The 23,559-nt window shown below is 27.7% G+C and overlaps 1 protein-coding gene across 1 annotated transcript; it reads right to left on the reverse strand.

Moving 5' to 3' along the window:
- Window positions 1-13,847: 13,847 nt before the first annotated feature.
- LOC101492231 (uncharacterized) lies at window positions 13,848-14,384 on the reverse strand. Its single transcript, XM_004504466.1, has one exon. It carries the CDS (start codon window positions 14,382-14,384, stop codon window positions 13,848-13,850), a length of 537 nt encoding a protein of 178 aa, XP_004504523.1.
- Window positions 14,385-23,559: the final 9,175 nt, after the last annotated feature.

Raw genomic sequence — 23,559 nt, forward strand, 5'->3', positions numbered from 1 at the left:
TTTTTTTCCGAAGTATTTTTGTGTGTATAGAAGATGGTAACGGTACATGCTTTGTAAGGATGATCGTTGTGAAAAGAAATAAATAGAAAGTTAGAAATGTAGAGAGAAGTCTTAGAAACACCAAGTAATATAAAATGATTGGGAGATAAAAGAAGATATTCCCCTCTATTGTAACAAAAAAATGGAAGATGTTGATAATAAGATCCTAATTGAATGGATATGCTTTTGGTGTAATAATTTATAAAAATGAAAAGTATCACTCAAGTTTAAAGTAAGTTTTATTGCACAATGTAATAGCTACGATAATGAAAATTTAACAAGAGTTTTAAAAACTTCAAAGTTTGGTTTTTTAGAATTCAAATGTGTTTTAGATATTCTAAATTTAAGTTTTTCGGTAGACAAATGTATTATAGAAAATTTAAATAAATTTAATTTAAAGTTTTTCGAAGAACAAATGTATTCGAAAAAACTTAAATTAAAGTTTTTTGATATTAAATTTTTTCTAATGTCTACTTTTTCAAAAAACTTACTATTTTTTATATGACACTGTCATTAACTTATTTTTGTTATTAATTTTATAATATTAAAAAACACTTTATTTTATTTTACTTACATATATTAAAATATTTAAAATTAAATTTGAAAAATATTTAAAAATTATTTAACTAATTTTAAAATATTTATACAAAATACTTAAAATTTTATTAATTTTAATTTAAATATTTTAATAGTATATTTCATATTTAAATTTATTACATTTTTAATACTATTTGGTATTTATTTTATTTACATATTAAAAGTAAATTTATTTTATTTTACTTATAAACTAAAATAAATAAAATAAAAAATGAAATATTCAAAAATTATTTATTTTATCCAACAATAATTTAAAACTTTAAAATTTTTGAAATTTTATTTATTTAAATTTAATATTTTTAATATTTTAATTTTACTATATATAATTTTTAATACAAAGTTTATTTTTAATATAAAATAAATAAAATTCTAAATATTTTATTTAAATATTTTGTTTTTGACTCACAAGTACTTATAGCATTTCATTAATATTAATATCATGAATACAATTTGGAATATCAATAAAAGTATGAAGACTACCTATAGACGTGACTACCTTTGCTAGGGCATGAGCCGCATAATTTGCTTGTCTCATTACAAACTCAATACTAAAGTTTCTAAAAGGAAAGGAAAATAGCTCGACAGTTATAAATAATAACATCTAATTCACTCTTGTTTTGCTATATAGAATGAAAGTTATCAACACCATTCAAATCTAATTCAAAATCCAGTAATGCAAGTTGAAGATCATGGACCCAGTGTAAAACACTTAGTAACCTAAGTGCTTCTCCTTCAAAACCTAAACAAATGGGCGTGAACAATTTCTGTTTTAACTAAAACCAAAATTTCCTCCATCATCTCTAATAAAGACACCAATGCCAACACGATTAGAGATATTAGAGAAAGAAGCATCCACATTATATTTATATCTTCCATCAATGGGTTTAAGCTAAATTATGAGGGAGTTAATTATACCATTTAACCTTTGTCTTTGTTGTAGATTTTGTGCTAACTTCCACTCCTCTAGTAACCGCATACCACAATTGATGACTTGCATTGAATTTTCACTGCCATTTTGAAATTTGAAGTATCAATAAAATCATTCAGATATAAAATGTAAGCACTTCAGACAAAATACATGCCATTACCATCAATTATCCAGACTCTGGTATCCTCTCTGGTATCCTCCCTCACTAAGTTATGAGGGAGTTAATTATACCATTTAACCTTTGTCTTTGTTGTAGATTTTGTGCTAACTTCCACTCCTCTAGTAGCCGCATACCACAATTGATGACTTGCATTGAATTCTCACTGCCATATTGAAATTTGAAGTATCAATAAAATCATTCATATATAAACTGTAAGCACTTCAAACAAAATACATGCCACTACCATCAATTTTCCAGACTCTGGTATCCTCTCTCACTAAGTTATAAAGAGGTGTTTTGAGAATCTTTTGAGCGGTGCTAGGATAAAAAATTGTTGTAACTAGGGATCAATTCCATCCTTTATATCAAGGCATAATCAAACTATCAACTCAAGTATTTGTATGCTAATCATGCACTCCTAGTGGTTTAACAAGGCTAGACCCATCACTTAGCCAATTGTTATTCTACAAAGGGATACAAGACCCGTTTCCAACACTCCACCAAGACCCCGCCTGCAAAAGAGGTTTAACACTCCAAATACTCCTCCAAACATAACTTCGATTGTGAGCAAGGTTAGCAGACAAAAAATGATTATGGGGAAAATATTTAGCTTTGAAAGAGGAGTGACAAGGTTGCCCAGGTTAGATAACAACCTTCAACCTTGTTTACCAAGCATGGAGAGATTGAAAGCACTAATGTTCATAAAACTCGTACCTCCATCGTGTTTATGTATTGCAAGCTTGTCCAACTCGAGCCAATTGATACCTATATAATGTCCTCCAATTTTGGCCCAACAAAATGAATTCGTCATTCTTTCAATCTCATTCCCTAAAGCAAGGGGTAACATGAATATGCTCATTACATAAGATGAAATAACTTGGAGAACGTATTTAATAAAGACTTATCGATATGCCTGTGAGAGACTTTTACTTCTTCATCCTTAAAGAATCGAAAGTATTTTTTTTTACTTCTACCGATCATTGAGGGTAGTCCCAAGTATTTTCCAATCCCTAATATTGAGCGCACACCCAGAAGGTTTGTAATCGTACCTTATAAGTATTCATTCACATTTGCTACAAAACACCTTTGATTTTTGCAAATTTATAGCTTGACCTTATGCAACTTCTCTAATATATTTTCTAAAGAACAAGAAGTGATCATATGCAAACAGAAGGTGTGAAATAACTGGGGCATTTCAACACACTTTGACTCCATGGAGGTCATAAGGACTTTCTGCCTTTTTTTTATTGATGCCAATATTCCTTCAACACATAAGATGAATATAAATGACGACAATGGGATCATTTTGTCGGAGACCTCTTCCTAGGATAACAAGACCTACACAATCATTATTCACTATGACATTGTACTCTACTAACTCGACACAAAGTATAATCTAATTCACCCACTGATTTGCAAAACCCAAAGTAGTCAACACCTTTCGAAAGTAACCCTAATCAATACGGTCATAAGCTTTGCTGATATTCAATTTCAATGCGACGTCACCAACTCTACCATGGGTCTTGGTTTTCATGTGATGAACAATTTCAAATGCTGCTATTGCATTGTCAAGTATAGACCTATTTGGCACAAAAGTTGATTGGTTATTAGATACACACTTATGTAGAACATGTTTTACTTTGTTTGTAAGAACCTTTGCCACAATCTTATAAATCACATTACAAAGAGTTATAACCCACCAATCTTTCATGGTCTTATGTTCATCACTTTTCGGGACCAGAGCTATATTGGTAATATTTAGTGTACTAGGAAATACACCAATCATAAGGTAGTCACAACATTCTTGAAAATTTTTACTATACCACAAAGACCAAAAATGATGATAAAATCCTGGGTTCAAGAAAAAGAATTTGATTTACTTTGTGTCTGGATGTGGCAGTCGCATGCAAAAATCTAGTATTTAGGTCCCCTTCCTTCAACCAAAATTTGTCACCAAAAAGTGTCCTTTTTAACTAGCAATGCAGTCATTTGCTTTCTCAAATAAGTAAACATTGCCTCATTTGTGTCGTTACCCAACTGATGCTCTTTTTCCAAGGCTTTTCAACATTGTGTGATTTCTTGAAAAAGCTTATGACAGTTGGTTCTACCCCAAACCTTCATACTTGCACAAATATCTAGTTTAGCAAGAAGATCTAAATGGGAGTTAGAAATCCACTGTGATCGAACAAAATCATCAAATTCAGGTTCAAGTAACCATGCATTTTCGAATTTAAATGTATGAGAAATATAACATGTTGGTTTCTTCCCACACGTCGTAGTAACAAAGGGTAACAATTTGAAACCAGAGCTACTAGATTTTCAAGATTTGCATTGGGGAAAATTTGATGCCACAAAGAATTAGCCAAAACACGATCAAACTATTCCTCCACGACTTGTTTAGTTCACAAACTCTTAAACTACGTTAAAGGATAACCATCCATATAGACATCAATCAACTTAGAGTTGGACACTACTTGTCGGAAGCCATTCATTAACCGCTATGCTCGATCCACTGTGCCCTGTTTCTCTTTTGAAGATAAGATGTCTCTAACGACGACTCTCAGGATAGCCGTAATACCCCATCAACTGCCATCGCCCAACACTACTCTCCACCACCTCAACATCAATATGATTGGTTGAAAAACCAGTAATAACACAAGGAAAAGGAGCGCAAAAAAATGACTATGCCTCCCTCTCAACCTTTTCTATCAATAGAAAAATAGAAATCATAACCAAGCAAAATTCTTAATTCTTCAATTTTAATCAAGTTCACCAGAGTCTCATACAAAAAGATAATGTTTGTATTATAATTTTGATCAAGGTATTTAAATTTGGAACTGCTCTCAGGTTACTCAGACCTCGACAGTTCCAATTAATAATAATCATTTCTCTTGGCAGGCTTGCTTAACAGTACTTACCATTTCAACATTTTTTTTGAAAAAGATGATTCAAATGCACATGAATTTCATTGTTAACCCCATAAACTCCTATAGCAAACTCACCCTCAATCATCATTATGTCTTCATTTATAACCAAACTTGCATGTCCAACTTCTTGAGAATTAGCAATTTCATCAATTCAAACTTTTTTCTTAGGTACAATGCTTCCATCATTAGTTCCCACAAGTTCCCACAAGTTCCACCTTAACAATTTCTAAAGAATTTTCAAGCATCTTCCATGCAATAGGCTGCCCACAAGTGTTGAATGAACCTGACATCAACACCTGCTCACAATTTGAATACATCACAAGTTCACATTGATAACAAAAATTTTAATTTTAAATATTTTAATATATAAATAAAATTAATAACAAAAATAAGTTAATGAGAGTGTCACATTATCGAAAATAGTGGAAGACAAAAAAAATCTCAATAATTAATTAATTGAAGATCAAAATCTGCCTTTAAAATGAAAAGACTAAAAATTTATTTAAACAAAATAAAGAACCAAAAAACTAATATTAAAAATGAAAAAACTAAAATTTATTTTAAATAAAATAAAGGACTAAAATAAAAAATTTATTTAAAAAAAAAGGGTAAAATGGAATCTATCTATTATATATATTTAAAACAAACCATGTGTCACCTCATAGTAATTTCTTCCACATGTGCAAACATATTTCACCTCAGCAAAAAAGCTGATGTGTACGCTTTAGAGAGATATTTCTACTTAGTTTCTAAATAATTTTTCCCTATTTTAATCCCTCTAATTCCTAATTTTTTTAATGACTTCCTTCAACAGTTTCTTCTTCCCTCTTGTGTACGCCCCTGTCATTCACCATCCTCGCAAAATTCACCATCCTCGCAAAATCATCTTCTACAAAATTATTTGTTCATATGCGATAATTCTTCGAAATCGCCGATTCTACTCCAAAAATACCCTAAAAGAGGTATAAGTTGGTTTGTTGCAACAAAATTTTTCCTTCTCTTTGTCCATTTTTTATTTTGCTTCCATAAATTCAAGTATGTTCTATGCAATCTTTGAAATCAATCTGGCTCACAGTGACTTAGTGCTATATATAATTTCTTACATGAAATTCTATCACTACGACTATCTAGGAAATCCAAGTTGGGATGGGACTGACCAGTCGGCAAACTTTGCTACCCATCATACCCAAAGCAAAATGGCACAAGGAAATTCCCAGGAATTAGTATTTTCCAATGCTATGACAAGATATATTTATAGATCAATATTTTTCCCCTCACCTTTCTAAACTCTTTTCTTTATTTATTTATTTTTGAGTGTCACTTTGCTTTGTGTGTCTCATATTGTTAGTTTTACTTCAATGTAGTATATGTTGAGTAGCTTATAAATTGCAGTTGAAAAAGTTTGACTCAAATAATTTTAATCATGTTTAAAAGATACGTGTCATTGAATTGGATCAAGTAAATTAGATCATTTTAAATTTCAGAAGACAATTTTGCATGTATTTTGGAAATTTTTCAAATGTTAAAACTAATGACTTCGATCATTTTAATCATCGATCTTTGTGCTAATTGTGAATTTTTTATATTTTAAATCGGATATATTAGAATTTTAATTTACAAATATTCAAACTATTATTAATATTGATAGAGGAATCATTTATTTGTTTTTAAGTGTCACTTTGCTTTGTGTGTCTTATATTCTTAGTTTTACTTCAATGTAGTATATGTTGAGTAGCTTACAAATTGTACTTGAAAAAGTTTGACTCAAATAAATTTAATCATGTTTAAAAGATATGTGTCGTTGAATTGAATCAAATAAATTAGATCATTTTAAATTTCAGAAGACAAATCTGCATGTATTGTGGAAATTTTTCATATGTTAAAATTAATGACTTCGATCATTTTAATCATCGATCTTTGTGTTAATTGTGAATTTTTTTTATTTTAAATCGGATATATTTGAATTTTAATTTACAAACATTCAAACTATTATTAATATTGACAGATGAATCATAATCATTAATATTTTGGTTACAAAATATTAATTGTCAAACAATTATAAGTATACAAATAATTACAAATGAATTACTTTAATTTCATCTATTATATATATTTAAATATTTATATTTGATTTTCTACTTTGAATATTGATAAATATATATAATATATAAATATTTAGAAATGATGGAAAAAGTCATGTCTCTTTGAATTTTAGATAGTTTTATTTTACTGAAACTAATTAAATATAATTTGTTGTTTTATAGTGTTAATTGACATGAAATTAAAGTAATTTATTTATAATTATTTGTATTTGATGTATACTTGTAATTGTTTCACAATTAATATTTTGTAATCGAATTGTTATAAATTTTATATTTCAATTTTGAAACCAAAATATTAATGATTATGATTATTCAATTAATATTAATAATAGTTTGAATGTTTGTAAATTAAAATTCTAATATATCCGATTTAAAGTTAAAAAAATTCACAATTACCACAAAGATTGATGATTAAAATGATCGAGTGAGAGAACAAAAAATATTTGTATTTGATTTTCTATTTTGAATATTGGTAAATATATATAATATATAAATATTTAGAAATGATGTACAAAGTCATTTCTCCTTGAATTTTGGTCAGTTTTATTTGACTGAAACTAAGTAAATTTAATTTGTTGTTTTATAGTGTTAATTGATATGAAATTAAAGTAATTCATTTGCAATTATTTATATTTGACGTATAATTGTTTGACAATTAATATTTTGTAACTGAATTGTTATAAATTTTGAATTTCAGTTTTGAAACCAAATTGTTAATACTTATGATTACTCTATTTATATTAATAATAGTTTGAATGTTTGTAAATTAAAATTCTAATATATCCGTGTTAAAATAAAAAATTTCACAATTACCACATAGATCCATGATTAAAATGATCGGGTGAGAGAACAAAAAATATTTATATTTGATTTTCATTGTTGAATATTTGTAAATATATATAGTATATAAATATTTAGAAATGATGGACAAAGTCATGTCTTTTGAATTTTGATAAGTTTTATTTTACTGAAATTATTTAAATTAAATTTATTGTTTTATAGTGTTAATTGATATGAAATTAAAGTAATTTATTTTCAATTATTTGTATTTGATGTATATTTATAATTATTTGATGATTAATATTTTGTAATTGTTATAAATTTTGGATTTCGGTTTTGAAACCAAAATGTTAATCATTATGATTACTCTATTAATATTAATAACAATTTGATTGTTTGTAAATTAAAATTCTAATATATCCGATTTAAAATAAAAAATTTCACAATTACCACAAAGATGGATGATTAAAATGATCGAGTGAGACAACAAAAAAAGTAATAAAGTAAAATACAAGGTAAATGTATTTCCAACTATTTTACTTTAATCATTTTTAGTTTCAACAATAAAATAATATATTTTGTAACTCAATTGTATATCAATTGAGTCTATCTCTTAATTTCAATTATCAAATACATTACTTCAACATTTGACATCTCCATCGATCTCAATATTAATATGTTATTTTATTTATTCAAGTTATTCTTCTAAATCAATACTTCTTTTCTATGAATTATATTGCTATAATTGTACATATATTATTAATATAAATACTAAATTAAGACAAAAAATTTTATATTAGTTTTTTTAAAAATCTACTTAAATTAAATAAATAAAAATATACCCGCACAAGGTGCAGGTTGGCATTTAGTTACTATTAAAATGGGGGTAGCGATATGCTTTTGGGGGGCACAAGTAAAATTTTCAAGAAGGAAGACCGAATTTTTCCCATATATACACTCCATTGCGGCATATGGTGCTGTAATGGTGGGCCTTTCCTCTGAAAATTTAGGTAACATATAGAGTGATAGTTTTAGAACACTATTTCAACAATGTAAACTCCAAGATTTCATAACATATTCAATCATCATGGATTTACTTAAAGTTAACAACGATTATATCTTCACTCATACAAAAACCAATTTTCAAACACTGCTACAGGTTGACAGAAACACAATTGTACAAGTAAAATTTGGAAATGGGAGGAAACTAGTTTCATAAGATAGAGTAGAATAATAGTGTGTTTAATTGGATTGCATAGTCACATTTTACAATAACTAATCAATCATCGATATGTTTATTATATATTAAAACAACGCTCCAACCTTCGAAACAATCCTCCAACCTTCTTCGATGACACATCATCTATTTATATGTCACTTATTCAAATTTATTTCACATCCTAAATATTTTGACTCGGTACTCTCTAAAATCATTCACTATTTATAATACATTAAAACAACCTTCCAATATTTTTCATTGACACATAATCTATTCATATGCCACTACTCAAATTTGTTTTGCATCATAAAAAATTTGATGTGTGATCCTTTACAATCATTCACTCTTTCTATCTTCTATTCTTTTGTTGTAATACTTTATCATTCATATCTGAACACATATCTTTAGAAGCAATTTCTTATCGATTACTTAACCCATCAATCCTTTTTTGTTATTAAATTTCTTTGTTTTCTAAACTTGAATCTATCTACTAATTAACCTTTAAGTCACTCACCCAAACACACACTCACTCTCTCTCAATCAATTTGTTAACTCAATCTATTATAATCATTGTATTTCCTTTAATTTCTCAATCAATTCGTATAAATTTTAAATAATCAATCCATTCATTTTTTTAGTAAGTGAAATTTGGAGATTCACAATATTGAAAAGAAATGTACCTATCACATAACAACAACACACAATATTCTAAATTATATTCTAAATTATATTCTAAATTATTGTTTTGTATTATTTTGTTCTTTTTCTCATATCGATGGATTTTTCTAGAATTTGATGTTACATAATCGTATATTGTTTTTGTTAAATTGAAGAAGAAAAATCGATGTTATTTTCAATTGTAAAAAAAGACCAACAATATTGAGTACCTACCATGATAACGTTATCTCAATTTTGAATGAGTTATTTATGTGGTTTTGTAGTATGATTTTATTGTGCTTCTGCTTTCCATGTTTGATTACTCTACATATTTTTTTATATGACTATATTGTATTGATTAACCGCCGTGTGAATGTGGAGGTGGTTTAAATAACTGGAAAATTGTGGATTCAACATCTAAATGATTGTCACTAGGCGTAGATGCTAGTTTGATCTACAAATAAATCTTCATTAGACCACAAATGCTATAGGGTACTAATCCATGGCGAACACAAATTTTATATGTAAATTCTTTATTATGTTAAATGTAGTTTGGTCGGTGAGCTAAGGGACAACCAAAGAAATTTAAGCAAATCCATGAGACTAAAATAACTCTATTAACGTATTTTTATGGGTGTAAATTAATATCATTTCATTGTATATTGTAATATAATGAACTAAAGCTTAAAACTTTTATAATATTATAAACACCTTAACTATGATTATGAAATATATTTCATTGTCATAACACAAATTTTCATGTTTTCGAGCATCAATTGCCATTTGCATCATTATAAATAATTTTCACAATTTTAAACTTTACAATTTCTTAATAAAATACATTGATAAATAATTAATTATTTCACTAAATATTAATTCTACAATATGTACAACCAAAACAATTTGTAAATTGAAAATGTTTTACTCGCAGAATTGGCACCGTAGGAATATTCCTAATATTCTCTTCACGTATTACCTACTAAAATATTTTCGTAGAAAAATTTGAGGAAAACCTTGACTTTTAAGTCTAAAGCAAATTATTGATGTGTAATATGTTTGAATGCTGCAAACTTTGGAGAAGTGAGCTCGACTCCTAATCATCATAAAAGTCAAGAGCAATTAGGTACTAGGCAACATTATATACATGTTTAATTTTGTGTGTGTGTGTGTATGTGGAGAATAAGATGAAGTAAATTCTATAAAAAATAAAGCTAAAAGCTTTTAAAAAGACAATTAAACTTTTATCGTCAATATGACGAAAGATGAGAAATAATAAATTATATAAAAATACATCGAATATTTAAAAAATATAACTACTAAATTTAACAAAAATATCATTGATTGATTTCACAATAAATGAGATATTTTATAGTTATCTAATTATACAAACATTTGTTTATATAAATGACAAAACCGTTATATAATGATATCCTAAGTGAATTTTTTCCCCCTCAAAAATGCTACTTTCCTTTTAAGGTACTACATCTACCTAAGCTAGGTATAACTTTACCAAAGCTATACTAAGGCAACGTACTAAGGATTTCTAGTTACAATTATACTAAAAATATTTACTAACTTAATTATACTAAAAAGAGCTTGTCTTAAATTAGTCCTAATGTCTACTTAAAATCTCAGTAAAACGATCAAGTTTGTAGATTTTAGTTGTTGTAGATTTTTATTTCTGTCTTAAAATTTAAGTTCTTTAAAAAAATTAAGATACAATTATCGATGTTTTTTTTATATATCTACAAAAAATAAATTATATATAAATATTTTTGATAAAAAAACTGAAATGTATTAAATAAATTGTGATAAAGTTGTGAAAAATAAATTATTATTAATTATTAATTATAAATTGAATTATTAATTGTTAAAGTTGTGATAAATAATTATTAATTGTGACAAAGTTGTGAAAAATAAATTATATAAGTCTATAAGATAATTGTGGTTTAATAAATTACATAAGTCTATAAGATAATTCCTTTTCAGGGTCTATAAGCTTGAAATACTAGCTTCAAATCGAACTTAATTGGTTTTGATGCTTGAATTGATTCTCCACTATTGAAACCGAACTCTTAATTTTTCAATGAAACAAAGTTATAGTTTGCAAACACATAAATATACTCTGTAATTGAGTTTCAAACGAACACTAAACAACTTTAGAGAGAGAGAGGGAGAAACAACGAGAGACATGATTCGTTGGAATGAGATCATGCCAATAAATTACCATACCCAAAGTTCATCTAAGTCATTCTCATTTGATGATTGAAATATCAATCTTTAATTGTATATTTTAATCAAATATGACAATTCAAAATCCTTTTAAGGGCCAATAAACTTGAAATACTTCAAACTTAATTGGTTTTGAGGCATGATTTAATTTTTCACCATTGAAACCTAACACTTAATTTTTCAACGAAATTAAGTTATGGCGTTGCAAACACACAAATAGATTTTGTAATTGAGTTTCCAAACAAGCACTAAGCATATTTAGCGAGAAATAGTTTGTCGAAACATGTGTCATACCAATAAAGTATCATACCTAAATTTCATCCAAGTAAATTCGCATTTGGTGATTCAAATATCAATGTATAATTATAAATTTTAATCAAATATGACAATTCAAATTCCTTTTAATTAGGGCTAATAAGTTTGAAATACTAACTTCAAATCAAACTTAATTGGTTTTGAAGCTTGAATTAATTTTTCAATGAAATTATGTTACGGTATTGCAAACGCATAAATAGATTGAGTAATTAAGTTTCTAAACGAACACTAAATATATTTAAAGAGAAATATTTTTTTAGTACGTGTGTCATACCAATAAAGTCTTGTACCTAAATTTCATCTAAGTTAATTCCCATTTGATGATTCAAATACCAATCTATAATTATATATTTTAATCAAATTTGACAATTCAAATTAGTTTTAAGGGTCAATAAGCTTGAAATACTAGCTTTAAATCAAACTAACTTGATTTTGAGACTTGAATTGGTTTTTCAACATTGAAACCAAGCACTAAATATTTAAATGAAATTAAGGTATGGTATCGTAAACATACAAGTAAACAATGTAATTAAATTTCCAAACAAACACTAAACATAGAGATAAATTTTGTTGAAACCTCGGTCATACTAATAAAATACTATTCCTAAATTTCACAAGTTAATTCCCATTTAATGATTTTGATACCAATCAATAATTGTATATTTTAAACAAATATGATAATTCAAATTCGTTTTAAGGGTAAACCTTCAACTTCTTCAAATATAATTCCGTTGATTCAAATTGATTAATGCCGCCTCTCAAATCAATTATAATTTTAATACCCAAACGATTTCCAAAACTAATGTTAGCCGCATCAATTAAATGGGAGACTTATTCATGCCAATTTATTGCCAAATTAGTGAGCTGCCCAAAGTGAATAAATATCCATTTTGTTTATATGTTTCATTCCACACTCATAATCTCATCAATTTGATAAACCCGATTTATCTGGTTGGAGTTTCCGAAACTTTATTTTACAAAAACATTGTAGCGTAGACTGGAACCATTACCACTATAGTTACAAAAAAACTAGGTAATGGGATTTGAAAATATTTTATATAAGGTTAGTTTGTAATAGCTTTTTTAAAAAAATGATTTTTTTTAGTACTCTATCTTTTTTATTATAACTATTTTAAAACATAATTTTAAAAATAAAACTTCAAGTGAAAAATCAGTTTAAATAGTTTATCCATTTGTTACAATTTATTTAAAAAAAAAATTAAATTTCAACAAATAAAAAATTATTTTTAAAAAATATTCATAAAATAATTGTTTTTGAGATATAAATTTTTTTAGAGATATTTTAACATTTCTAATAATAAATACCTCAATTATTAAATATTAAAATTACATTATTTAATCGATAACAAATATAACTGAAATTTTTCCTCTATTATTTTTAAATAAATTTTAAAATATATAATATTAAAATCACTTTTTCAAAAATCTAAAATAATAATTTATTGTATATTATCTTCTCCAATAAAACTTGTTTAAAGTCATGTATAAAAAGGTTTAATAGGAATACTTATCACACGTAATCGTAATTACGTTTCAATGAGATGCGGTGACACCTACCACATATGCATGGAGCTTTTGAATTGGCTTTATATATGAGATAAATGTAAGTAACCAAACGTTGACAGATACATGAACATTATAGCGCATCATAATACTCATTCAAATTATCTAAGAAAAATTGAAATACGAGTCATTTAATAAATATGAAATGGATAAGGTGTAAATAAATGCGAGCATACATAATCGGTGCTATTGATACAAAAAATTCTGAGGGAAAATAATAATATAAGTTAAAAATTGTCATTTAGACATTTTTATAAATTTATATTATTTTTTAAAATCAAATATTAGCCATCATAAACGACTTATCTCATTCTGGAAGATGGTTTGCGGCTAGAAATGCAACAAAACTAAGAAATTGCATTTCATTATTCAATGTAGAAATAGAAGAACTAATATCTATCTTTTCACTAGCCAAGGCACGTTGGCATGTGTCAGGTCCATCGCCAGCAACTTTAGCATCATAGCTTGCAGTTTGTGGATCTTCAACTAACTCACCCAACGAACTTTTAAACGAATAAACCAACTCATTGTAATCATTAGTTGCACATTCTTTAATGGCTTTAGATAAAGGGTATTTGTTAACCAAACTTTTGAGATAATTTTGAGCTTTTGTGGACTTGTCTATTGCCATCTCTAAGAATAATTTGCAAAGGGTAATATAGTCTTTGGCTAAAGTTATTTGACGGTTGTCTTCAAAGAGATTCAAGCAACGTTGCACGCCGTCTTTGGCAGCATCTTTGCATACAACTTGATACAGTTTTGGAGTTGATGTTGGTGAAGTGACATGAGAAAGAAAGATTAATAAAATGGTGAACAACAAGAATAAGTGTGTGGAGGAATTCATTCTTTTTGTTTGTGATGGATTATGAAAGTCACTTTTGGGTTATTAATTTATAGACGTTATAGAGTCCATGGTCCATTAAAATGTGGTCAACACTTTGGTTCCCTATATATAGACTTCAAGAATTGTATAAAATCGGTCAAAATTAATATATTTTATAAAAATTCGAGTTCTAATTTAAAACCATTTGATACTGTTGATTTACATAACAGAAACTTATTTAATTAAACTTTTAGTTCTATATTTTATTTTGGATTTGATTTTCCAAAATCTGATCGACATATAATTAATTATAATAGAGCGATAAATATTCCCCAAATTGATGATGTTAATGAAAATAATAATAATAATAATAATAATAATAATAATAATAATAATAATAATAATAATGTAAGAGGACATTAATTTTAACCCATTTTAATATCTGATAATTATTATAAAAAGAAAATGCATTTAATAACCAAATATATGATTGCTAACGGTACAAAGAATCAAAGGCAGTAAACCTATACTTAATGTGAATCGTCTGATAGAGCGGTCAATAGTTTAGACAAATGTCTAAAATTCGAATTAAATGGAAATTTTTTATATATCACAAGATAATTTTCTATGGTGATAAAATAGACTAACTAATGAAAAGTATATTGAAGAGTGATAAATATTTGAAATTTTTACTATTATATTATTATTATTATTATTATTTTTTTTTTAAACCAAAATACCCCACTTTGAGTTTTATATACTAAATTGCTCTACTTTTTGGGCCCAGTAGGAGGTCGTGGCCTGAGGGTGCGACCAGTTAAAGGCAAAAAAATTTTCACCCAGTAGGAAGTCGCTGGCCGGAGATGCGGTCTCTCAAAGAGATTTTTAATTTTTATTTTGTTCGTTTAAGGTTTATTTAGTTTTTAATATGTTAATAAATAATTAAATTAATAAATAATTATATTAAATAATACATTAATAAATAATAATAATAATACATTAATAAATAATAATATTAATACATTAATAAATAATAATAATAATATATTAATAAATAATAATAACAATAATAATAATTATTAATTATTATTATTGTTACTATTATTAAAAATTATTATAATTAAAAATTATTATAATTAAAAATAATTAAAAAAATTAAAATTAAAATAGTAAATTATATTATAACTTGAAAAGAAAATACAATAAAAAAAATGATACATCAAATTTGAGTAGATGTGTCTGCAGCGTTAGGACAATGTTTCCTTGTATGACCAGATACCCGACATAATCCACATTTTCTTGGTACTCTTTATGTAGTGGCCATTTCACTTATAATCCATTTGCTCTTTGGACGACCTTTCTTGACTCTCTGCATTAGTGGATAATGACTCAACTTAATACCTTCATATTGTGGTCAATATCCTTTGTTTGGTATAAGTGAGAACGTTTCGTTGTAGACTTTTAGTACCGTTTCCTCCATGTACACATCAGGTATAAGGCTCAAATAATCATATTTTATGCTAGAACATGCTGCTATGACATGTGAACAAGGCATATGTTTAGCTTGATATTTCCCACAATCGCACCACTTGTTAGGAAGGTTTACACTGAAGTGACCAATTGGTCGCCCTTCCCTTAGAACTATTGTCTCGTGGACCATGAAAGTATGGTTGCTCCGATCAAAACTATCAACTCTATGACTATTGGATTTACTTATTTTCAATTTCATAAAATTTATGCAAGTTTTTGTGTATACCTGACCAGAAGCTAAAATTAACCTGTGTCGTTTTCCCATGGTTGGAAATAGTGTCCCTGTTTTAAAATAAGTTGATTGGACCAAAACAGTGATGGGAAAGTTGCGCGTGCCTTTTAATACTCTATTAATCGACTCCACATGGTTGGTTGTCATCTGACCCCAACGGCTACCTCCATCGAATGCTTGAATCCAATCTTGTCGAGGTATGTTGTCTAACCATTTCAAAGCCTCCAGGTTTACACTACCGATTTCTCTGCGGTATTATGGATATGTAGGTTCATTGACCGAGTAACCTGTATTGAAATAGTAGAACAAACATTATTACACTAATTATATAATTTAGGAATGAAATTATTTAAAATTACACTAATTATAAAAATTAAGAATGAAATTATTACCCATAAAAATAACTTTTTTCTTCAAAGCATTGTCCTTAAATTCTTTTGCAAAATTTTGTGAAATATGTCGGATACAAAACATATGCTTTGACGGAGGATCTTGCCACCAATTATTTGGATTATTATAAGCACTTTTAATGGATTCGTGTCTATCTGAAGTCATACAAATATTGGGTTGTGGAGTGATGTATTTTCTCAAATTTCTCAAAAAGAAACTCCAACCTTCTTTTGTCTCACCTTCCACAAGAGCGTAAACAATAAGAATTACATTTTCGTTCCCATCTTGTGCAACTGCTACCAATAAAGTTCTTTTGTACTTGTTGTACAATCAAGTCCCATCAACTTGTACTATCGGTTTGCAGAATTTAAACGCAGATATGCACGAAACAAAACATCGAGTTATATGTTACCTTTGAGTTTGGTCCTCCATCAACAAACCCGGTGTCGAGCATACATCCTACGTATGATCAGAGGGTTATTGATGTCTAACAAATCCAACGTGTACATTTAAAATATCTTTCACTGTTAGGAGATTTACATAAAGCATCCCAATATAGCTGGGGTTCAGCCGTTTTAGCTACACTGTATAGAGAACTATGTCTTGCAATGAAACCTGGTGTAATTTCTATGGGAGGATGTGCATTGTTGTTGAAAAATTGAGAATGGTATCGTTTGTCTTGTGTCACTCCAGAATCACTCAATCCATGGATATTTCCACTTGCACAAAGGAAACCATTGCAAATAAATTTTATGTTTTTTTTTTCTTTTTTTTAAAACCAACTGCTTACCATGTTACTAATTTTATTATAATTTCTATTTTTAATATATTCGATAGATTTAATTCTTGTGATCTAAATTTCGGTAAAGTTCCTCATAACGACATAGAAGGATATTGAAAAACAATTGATCACATGATGGTTGACAAAATAATATATTCATTCACACTTCTTCTCCTTCTTCTCCTTCTCCTCCTTCTTCTCCTTCTTCTCCTTCTTCTTCTCCTTCTTCTTCTCCTTCTTCTGCTTCTCATTCTTCTCTTTCTGCTTCTCCTTCTTCTCATTCTCCTTCTTCTTCTCATCCTTCTTCTCCTCCTCCTTCTCCTCCTCATCCTTCTCCTCCTCCTCCTTCTCCTTCTCCTCCTTCTGCTTCTTCTCCTCATTGTCCCTAAAATCCTAGAAATTAGACTCAACCAATGAAGCAGTACTCACCTAAAATTGGAGATCTTGAGCCAAAGCTGCAATTCAAGGGAGCTCTACAACCAATTTAATCAAAACATCATCTTCTCACTTAGCACAATGAGTTCTTTTTATTAAAGATTTTTTTTTTATATCATGTGAGGTTGGGGATTTAATTTTATTATAAAATTCTGAAGTTGTTTGGAAAAAAAGGAGAGTGGAAGAAAATAACTAAAATAACGAGGAAAAGGAAATCTAACCTATAGGGATTTCATTGAAATATCAACTTATCTCTTAGAACGTGCTATGGTTGTGATGTTTGTGAATGAATTATATGTTAGGAAAATTTAATTAGATGCAGATAACTAGATTTAAGGTCAATATGCTTGTCGAGCACGATTTCTGCTCGTTATTACTGCTGCCTCTAATGTGTATGTGAAACTGCGAGTTCTGTTACATTAACTTCTTTCTAGTATGATGGTTTTGGGCAACAAAGCTCTTTAAATAAACTATTTTAGGGTTATTATGGATTAGAAGTTGTAGGGTTAGGAAATAGAATTTTCGCATATAGGTGTTTTAAAACTACAAGCAAATGATTCTTCATGAGTCTTATGTTGTTATTAATTTCATGACTCTTATATTGTTATTAAATTCATGACTCTAATTTTATTACAATTTTCTTGACTTTGATGTTGTTACTATTTTCAAGACTCCAATGTTGTTTCTATTTTTCTGTCTATGATTTCCGTTTTGAATTAAGGATTTATGATTAAATTATTATGTATTTAGTATATCGCTAAGTTATTTATAACTGTTGGAGATGAACGATGCATTTCATATATGACATAATAAAGACATTTCATACAAAATATTTCAAGTTTAGTACAATATCATTAGTCATATCATACATGACCTTATATTCATGGTGGAACATTCAGGTTATTCTAGGCATAAAATAACTTGTAAAGGAGAACAATCAGTACGCTGATTGGGGTTTGATCATACCATATTTATCAATCATGACTCAATTATCTTGGTGACCCACATCAAGATATTGAACAACTTTTCCTTATTCCAAAGGAAAATATTTGAGGTCATGCATATGATATTTAGAATATATAATAATAATAATAATAATAATAATAATAATAATAATAATAATAATAATAATAATAATAATAATAATAATAATAATAATAATAATAATAATAATAATAATAATATTTTTATAAGTAAAACTTTTATAAAATTAAAAGTGAAAGTTTTAACTTGAGATGTATAACAATTTTCATGTTTTATACATTTTTGTGAAAGAAACTCTTTGAGACTGTTTTCCCCTTTATTTGTCAAAGCTCAGTGACATATTTTTATCTCAATTTTATATTTAGCAGCTGGAGGAACATGAGACATGAATTTAGCATTAGAAGATCGGTTTCAAATTTGTGGAATTAGAGTTTGATGTTTTATTTTATGATGTAATCAGACAATCATAGTTTATTTTCAAGCTGTAATATTTTATGAATCTATTAAATAAGTTGTAAACTATATTTATGAATGTAGTTTTCAGTTATGTTGGTTATGTTAGTGATTCTAATTTATTATTCATTACTGTAAAATACATATTTTTGATGAAGACAAAGACCAAGGAAAGTGATCAAGTTGCAAGCTCAAAAAGAAGTCAAACATCAAAGACAACTATGGTCAAATATGCTAGAAGTTTTATAATGTAAAGGTACATGATGCAATGTAATATTCATATATTTCAAATGCACATGAGAACCTTTCATTTTAGCATATGTATCAAAATGATTTTCAAAAAGTAAAAATATATAATTAATGTTTGAAAATAATATTTTTGGCAAAATATAATGTTGTATTCGAATACAACATGTTGTAGTCGAATACAGACATGTCAGTAGCTAAATACAAACATCTTGAAACATCTGTATCCGAATACAAGAATGTGTATTCAAATAGAAGCTTTAAAATTCAAATAAAGTTGAACGTTAAAAGGATGCGTATTGGACTACACACAAGCTGTAGTCAAATACACTTGGAAACAATGCAATTTTTCAATTCTGAAATGGTTCCGGATCATTGCATTTCTTCATCAAACCTCTTGGATCAATGGCCACGAATCTGAAGAGATGTTTATGGAGTATAAATACAACATAACTTTAGATCAAACATAACCAATCCTACAACCAAACCTTCAACAAACTTTGAACAAACTTTCTAAAATGTTTTTGATTTATTCAAAGTTTCACTTTTATATTTCAAGTACAGATTTTACATTTTCATATCATTGAGAAAAGTTCTCTAGTGTACTTGAAATTATATTAGATTGTTATCATTGTACATCACATATTATATCATATTGATCTAAGTCAAAATCAATATTGCTAAACCATTCAAGTGTTGTAAATTGAAGAAAGTGGTGTACTTTCTTCAAGTGTTGTAAATTGAGGAAAGTGGTGTTATTTCTTCAAGTTTTGTAAAGTAAGATAGTGGTATGCTATCTTAGGGTGATTGTTAGGAGTTTGTAACAAAGGTCCTAGGGTGGGACTTATAGTTATTCTAACAATAGTAGAAAATCTCTTGTGGTGTGCAAGAGGACTGGATGTACTCTTGGTTATAAGGGGAAACAGGATAATATCTGTGTTCTTTTTTTTTCTTCTGCCATTTATCTTTTCCATACACTATCTTAAATCAGAAAAATAAAACACTAAATCTCTAAAAACAAGAAAATTTCTAAACACCTAATTCACCCCCCACTCTTAGGCGCACTTCTGTTCTTACAATTACTAGTTACCTTTGTTTTATTAAGGTGTATGAGTCTAATTTTCATATTCTAGACAACTGACGACAACTTAAAAACTTCTACATAGACACTTTGCAGCAAGTCATTGGAATAATTGGCTATTTTAAAAAAAATAGTCACAACACTAGAAGAGAACAAAGGTAGAGCAACCCAAATCAACATGGAATTAATAAAATTTTATGATATACATAAATAGTCCCAGCTTTTAAACTAAAACAATCTTATGTGTTAATTATCAAAATATTTTTCCAACATGCATGCAATTAATCATTAATATAAAATAAGCAAAGACTACCAAATGTGAGATTTTAATTTCATAAACATTACCAAAAAATGCACGACAATAATTTATCCTATATGCAGAGTATTTATCCTATATGAGCATGGTGGATTCCATCCCCGTTCCAACTACTTATTCTTATGGGACTATGTAGAACGTAGAACACAGAGCTTAGAAACAACATGCCTTCTTCTGAGATTGAGAGAAAGCGTGGTGTGTATGTGGATTGAATCTCAACAACAATGCCATCAAAATAAATTGAATCTCAACAACATCATAGTAGAACTCAAAAATAGAATGACGAAGGAAACCTCAACATAAAACAACAGAGGTGGCGGCGAACAGTGACAGTGGCAAACACAGGAAGGTCAAGAAGTGACCATGACAGTGGTCAGCCGAACGAAGGTGAAATTGGACCGAAATGAAGGCCGAGTTGTGACCATCAGACTAAAATGAACGTGACCATGATAGTGGCTGCTTTGATTAGAGGGTTCGATGGTGAATGAATGAAGAAATGAAAAGGGGAAAAATGAGCAAATGATAGAGAAAATCAACATAAAAAAGATTTACTAAAAAAAAAAGGCTTAATTGCAGTTTTGGTTCCCCTATTTTAGTTGATTCGCGAAAGTAGTCCCCCTATTTTGTTTCTCCCCAGTTTTGGTCCCTCAAACAAAATTTTGGTCCAAAACTTGATGAAATTTCATTTTTTTTGCATTTATTTAAGTCACACCATGCCTCAAAATCTCATTTGCAACAATTGTACCTGGAATCTATGATTATAAATAGTGTAGTACGGCTTTAAAAAATGAAATTTCATCAAGTTTTTGACCAAAATTCTGTTTGGGGGACCAGAACTGGGGAGAAACAAAATGGGGGGACTACTTTCGCGATTCAGCTAAAATAGGAGGACCAAAACTGCAATTAAGCCAAAAAAAATTTACAAATAAAAAAATATAGCGTCAGCCACACTGACGCTAAGAGGGTGATTAAAGTTAAAAAAAATATAAACGTATGCCATATTTTAATAAGCGTTGGCTAGCCGATACCTAAATTCCATCCAAGTTAATTCTCATTTTATGATTGAAATACCAATCTATAATTGTATATTTTAATCAAATATGACTTTTCAAATTTCTATTAAGGACTAATAATCTTGAAATACAAGTTTCAAATCAAACTTAATTGGTTTTAACACATGAATTGATTTTTCACAATTGAAACCAACCACTCAATTTTTCAATGAAATTAAATTTTGGCGTTGCAAACACACATATATGTCGTGTAACTAAGTTTTCAAACAAACACTAAACAAATTTAGAGGGAGAGAGACAGTAAGTGAGAGCGAAAATTTGTGGATTTTTTACTGTAATATCCACTTTTTTAAATTTCTTAATCAAAATATCCAACTTTTAAAATTGTATACCAAAATGCCCTACTTTTTAGACACATTAGTGTATCGTTTCCTGGGGGTGTGACCTGCTGAATGATTTGGATTTTTCACCCAGTAGGAGGTCGCTGGCCTGGGATGTGACATCCCAAAGGGGTTTTCATTTGTTTTCTTCGTTTTAGAGTTAATTAATAATACATTAATTAAATAATAATTAATACTTAATAATAATAATAATAATTGTATTAAATAATATATTAATAAATAATTAAATTTATTAATAGTTATATTAAATTAATAAATAATAATAATATATTAATAAATAATAATAACATATTAATAAATAATAATAACAATAATTATTATTATTAATTATTATTATTATTTTAATTATTAATAAATAATAATAACAACAATAAATATTATTATTAATTATTATTGTTGTTTAATTATTAATACTATTATTATTATTGTTATAATTAGTAAAAATTGTTATAATTAAAAATAATTAAAATTAAAAACAGTAAATTATATTATAAATTTAAATTTAAATACATTAAACAAAATTATATTAACAACATGGAACAAAATACATTAAATTAACGCAAAAAAATACATCCTATTGATGTCCACCTAAATTATGACCTCCAGTACCACATTTAGGATTTCGTCGAACTCGTCTAGCTCTTTGAACGAGTTGAAGTTCTTTCGGTTCATCCTGATCATTATCCTCATTGTAAGTTGTAGGTGGATTAGTCTTACAATCATAGAAAGGCCTGAATTGGAAAAAATAAAGCAATCATAGAAATGTATTTTCTTTGAAATATATAATATTAATTTACTATTTTAATTATAACAATTATTATTGTTATTATTATTTATTAATAATTAAAATAATAATAATAATTAAAAAATAATAATAATTAATAATAATAATTATTGTTATTATTATTTATTAATGTATTATTATTATTTATTAATTTAATATAATTATTAATTAATTTAATTATTTATTACAATTATTATTATTTTTATTAATTATTAAGTATTATTTAATTAATGTATTATTAATTAACTCTAAAACGAAAAAAAAAATGAAAACCCTTTTGGGAGGTCGCATCTCCGACCATCGACCTCCTACTGCGTGAAAAATCAAAATTGTTCAGCACGTAGCGGATTTTTTACCCATATATCTCACTTTTTATAAAACTTCACCAAAATGTCATACTTTCGAAAACGGTTACCAAAATGCCCAACTTTTTAGGGGAACCAGGAAAACTCTCCCTAGGGGAGCGACATCTCAAAGAGCCAATTTTTTTCTCCTAGTAGGAGGTCGCTGGCCGGGGATGCGACCTCCCAAAGGGTTTTTTTTAAAAAAT

This window comes from Cicer arietinum, chromosome 4 (assembly GCF_000331145.2).
Source record: "Cicer arietinum cultivar CDC Frontier isolate Library 1 chromosome 4, Cicar.CDCFrontier_v2.0, whole genome shotgun sequence".
NCBI lineage: Eukaryota > Viridiplantae > Streptophyta > Magnoliopsida > Fabales > Fabaceae > Cicer > Cicer arietinum.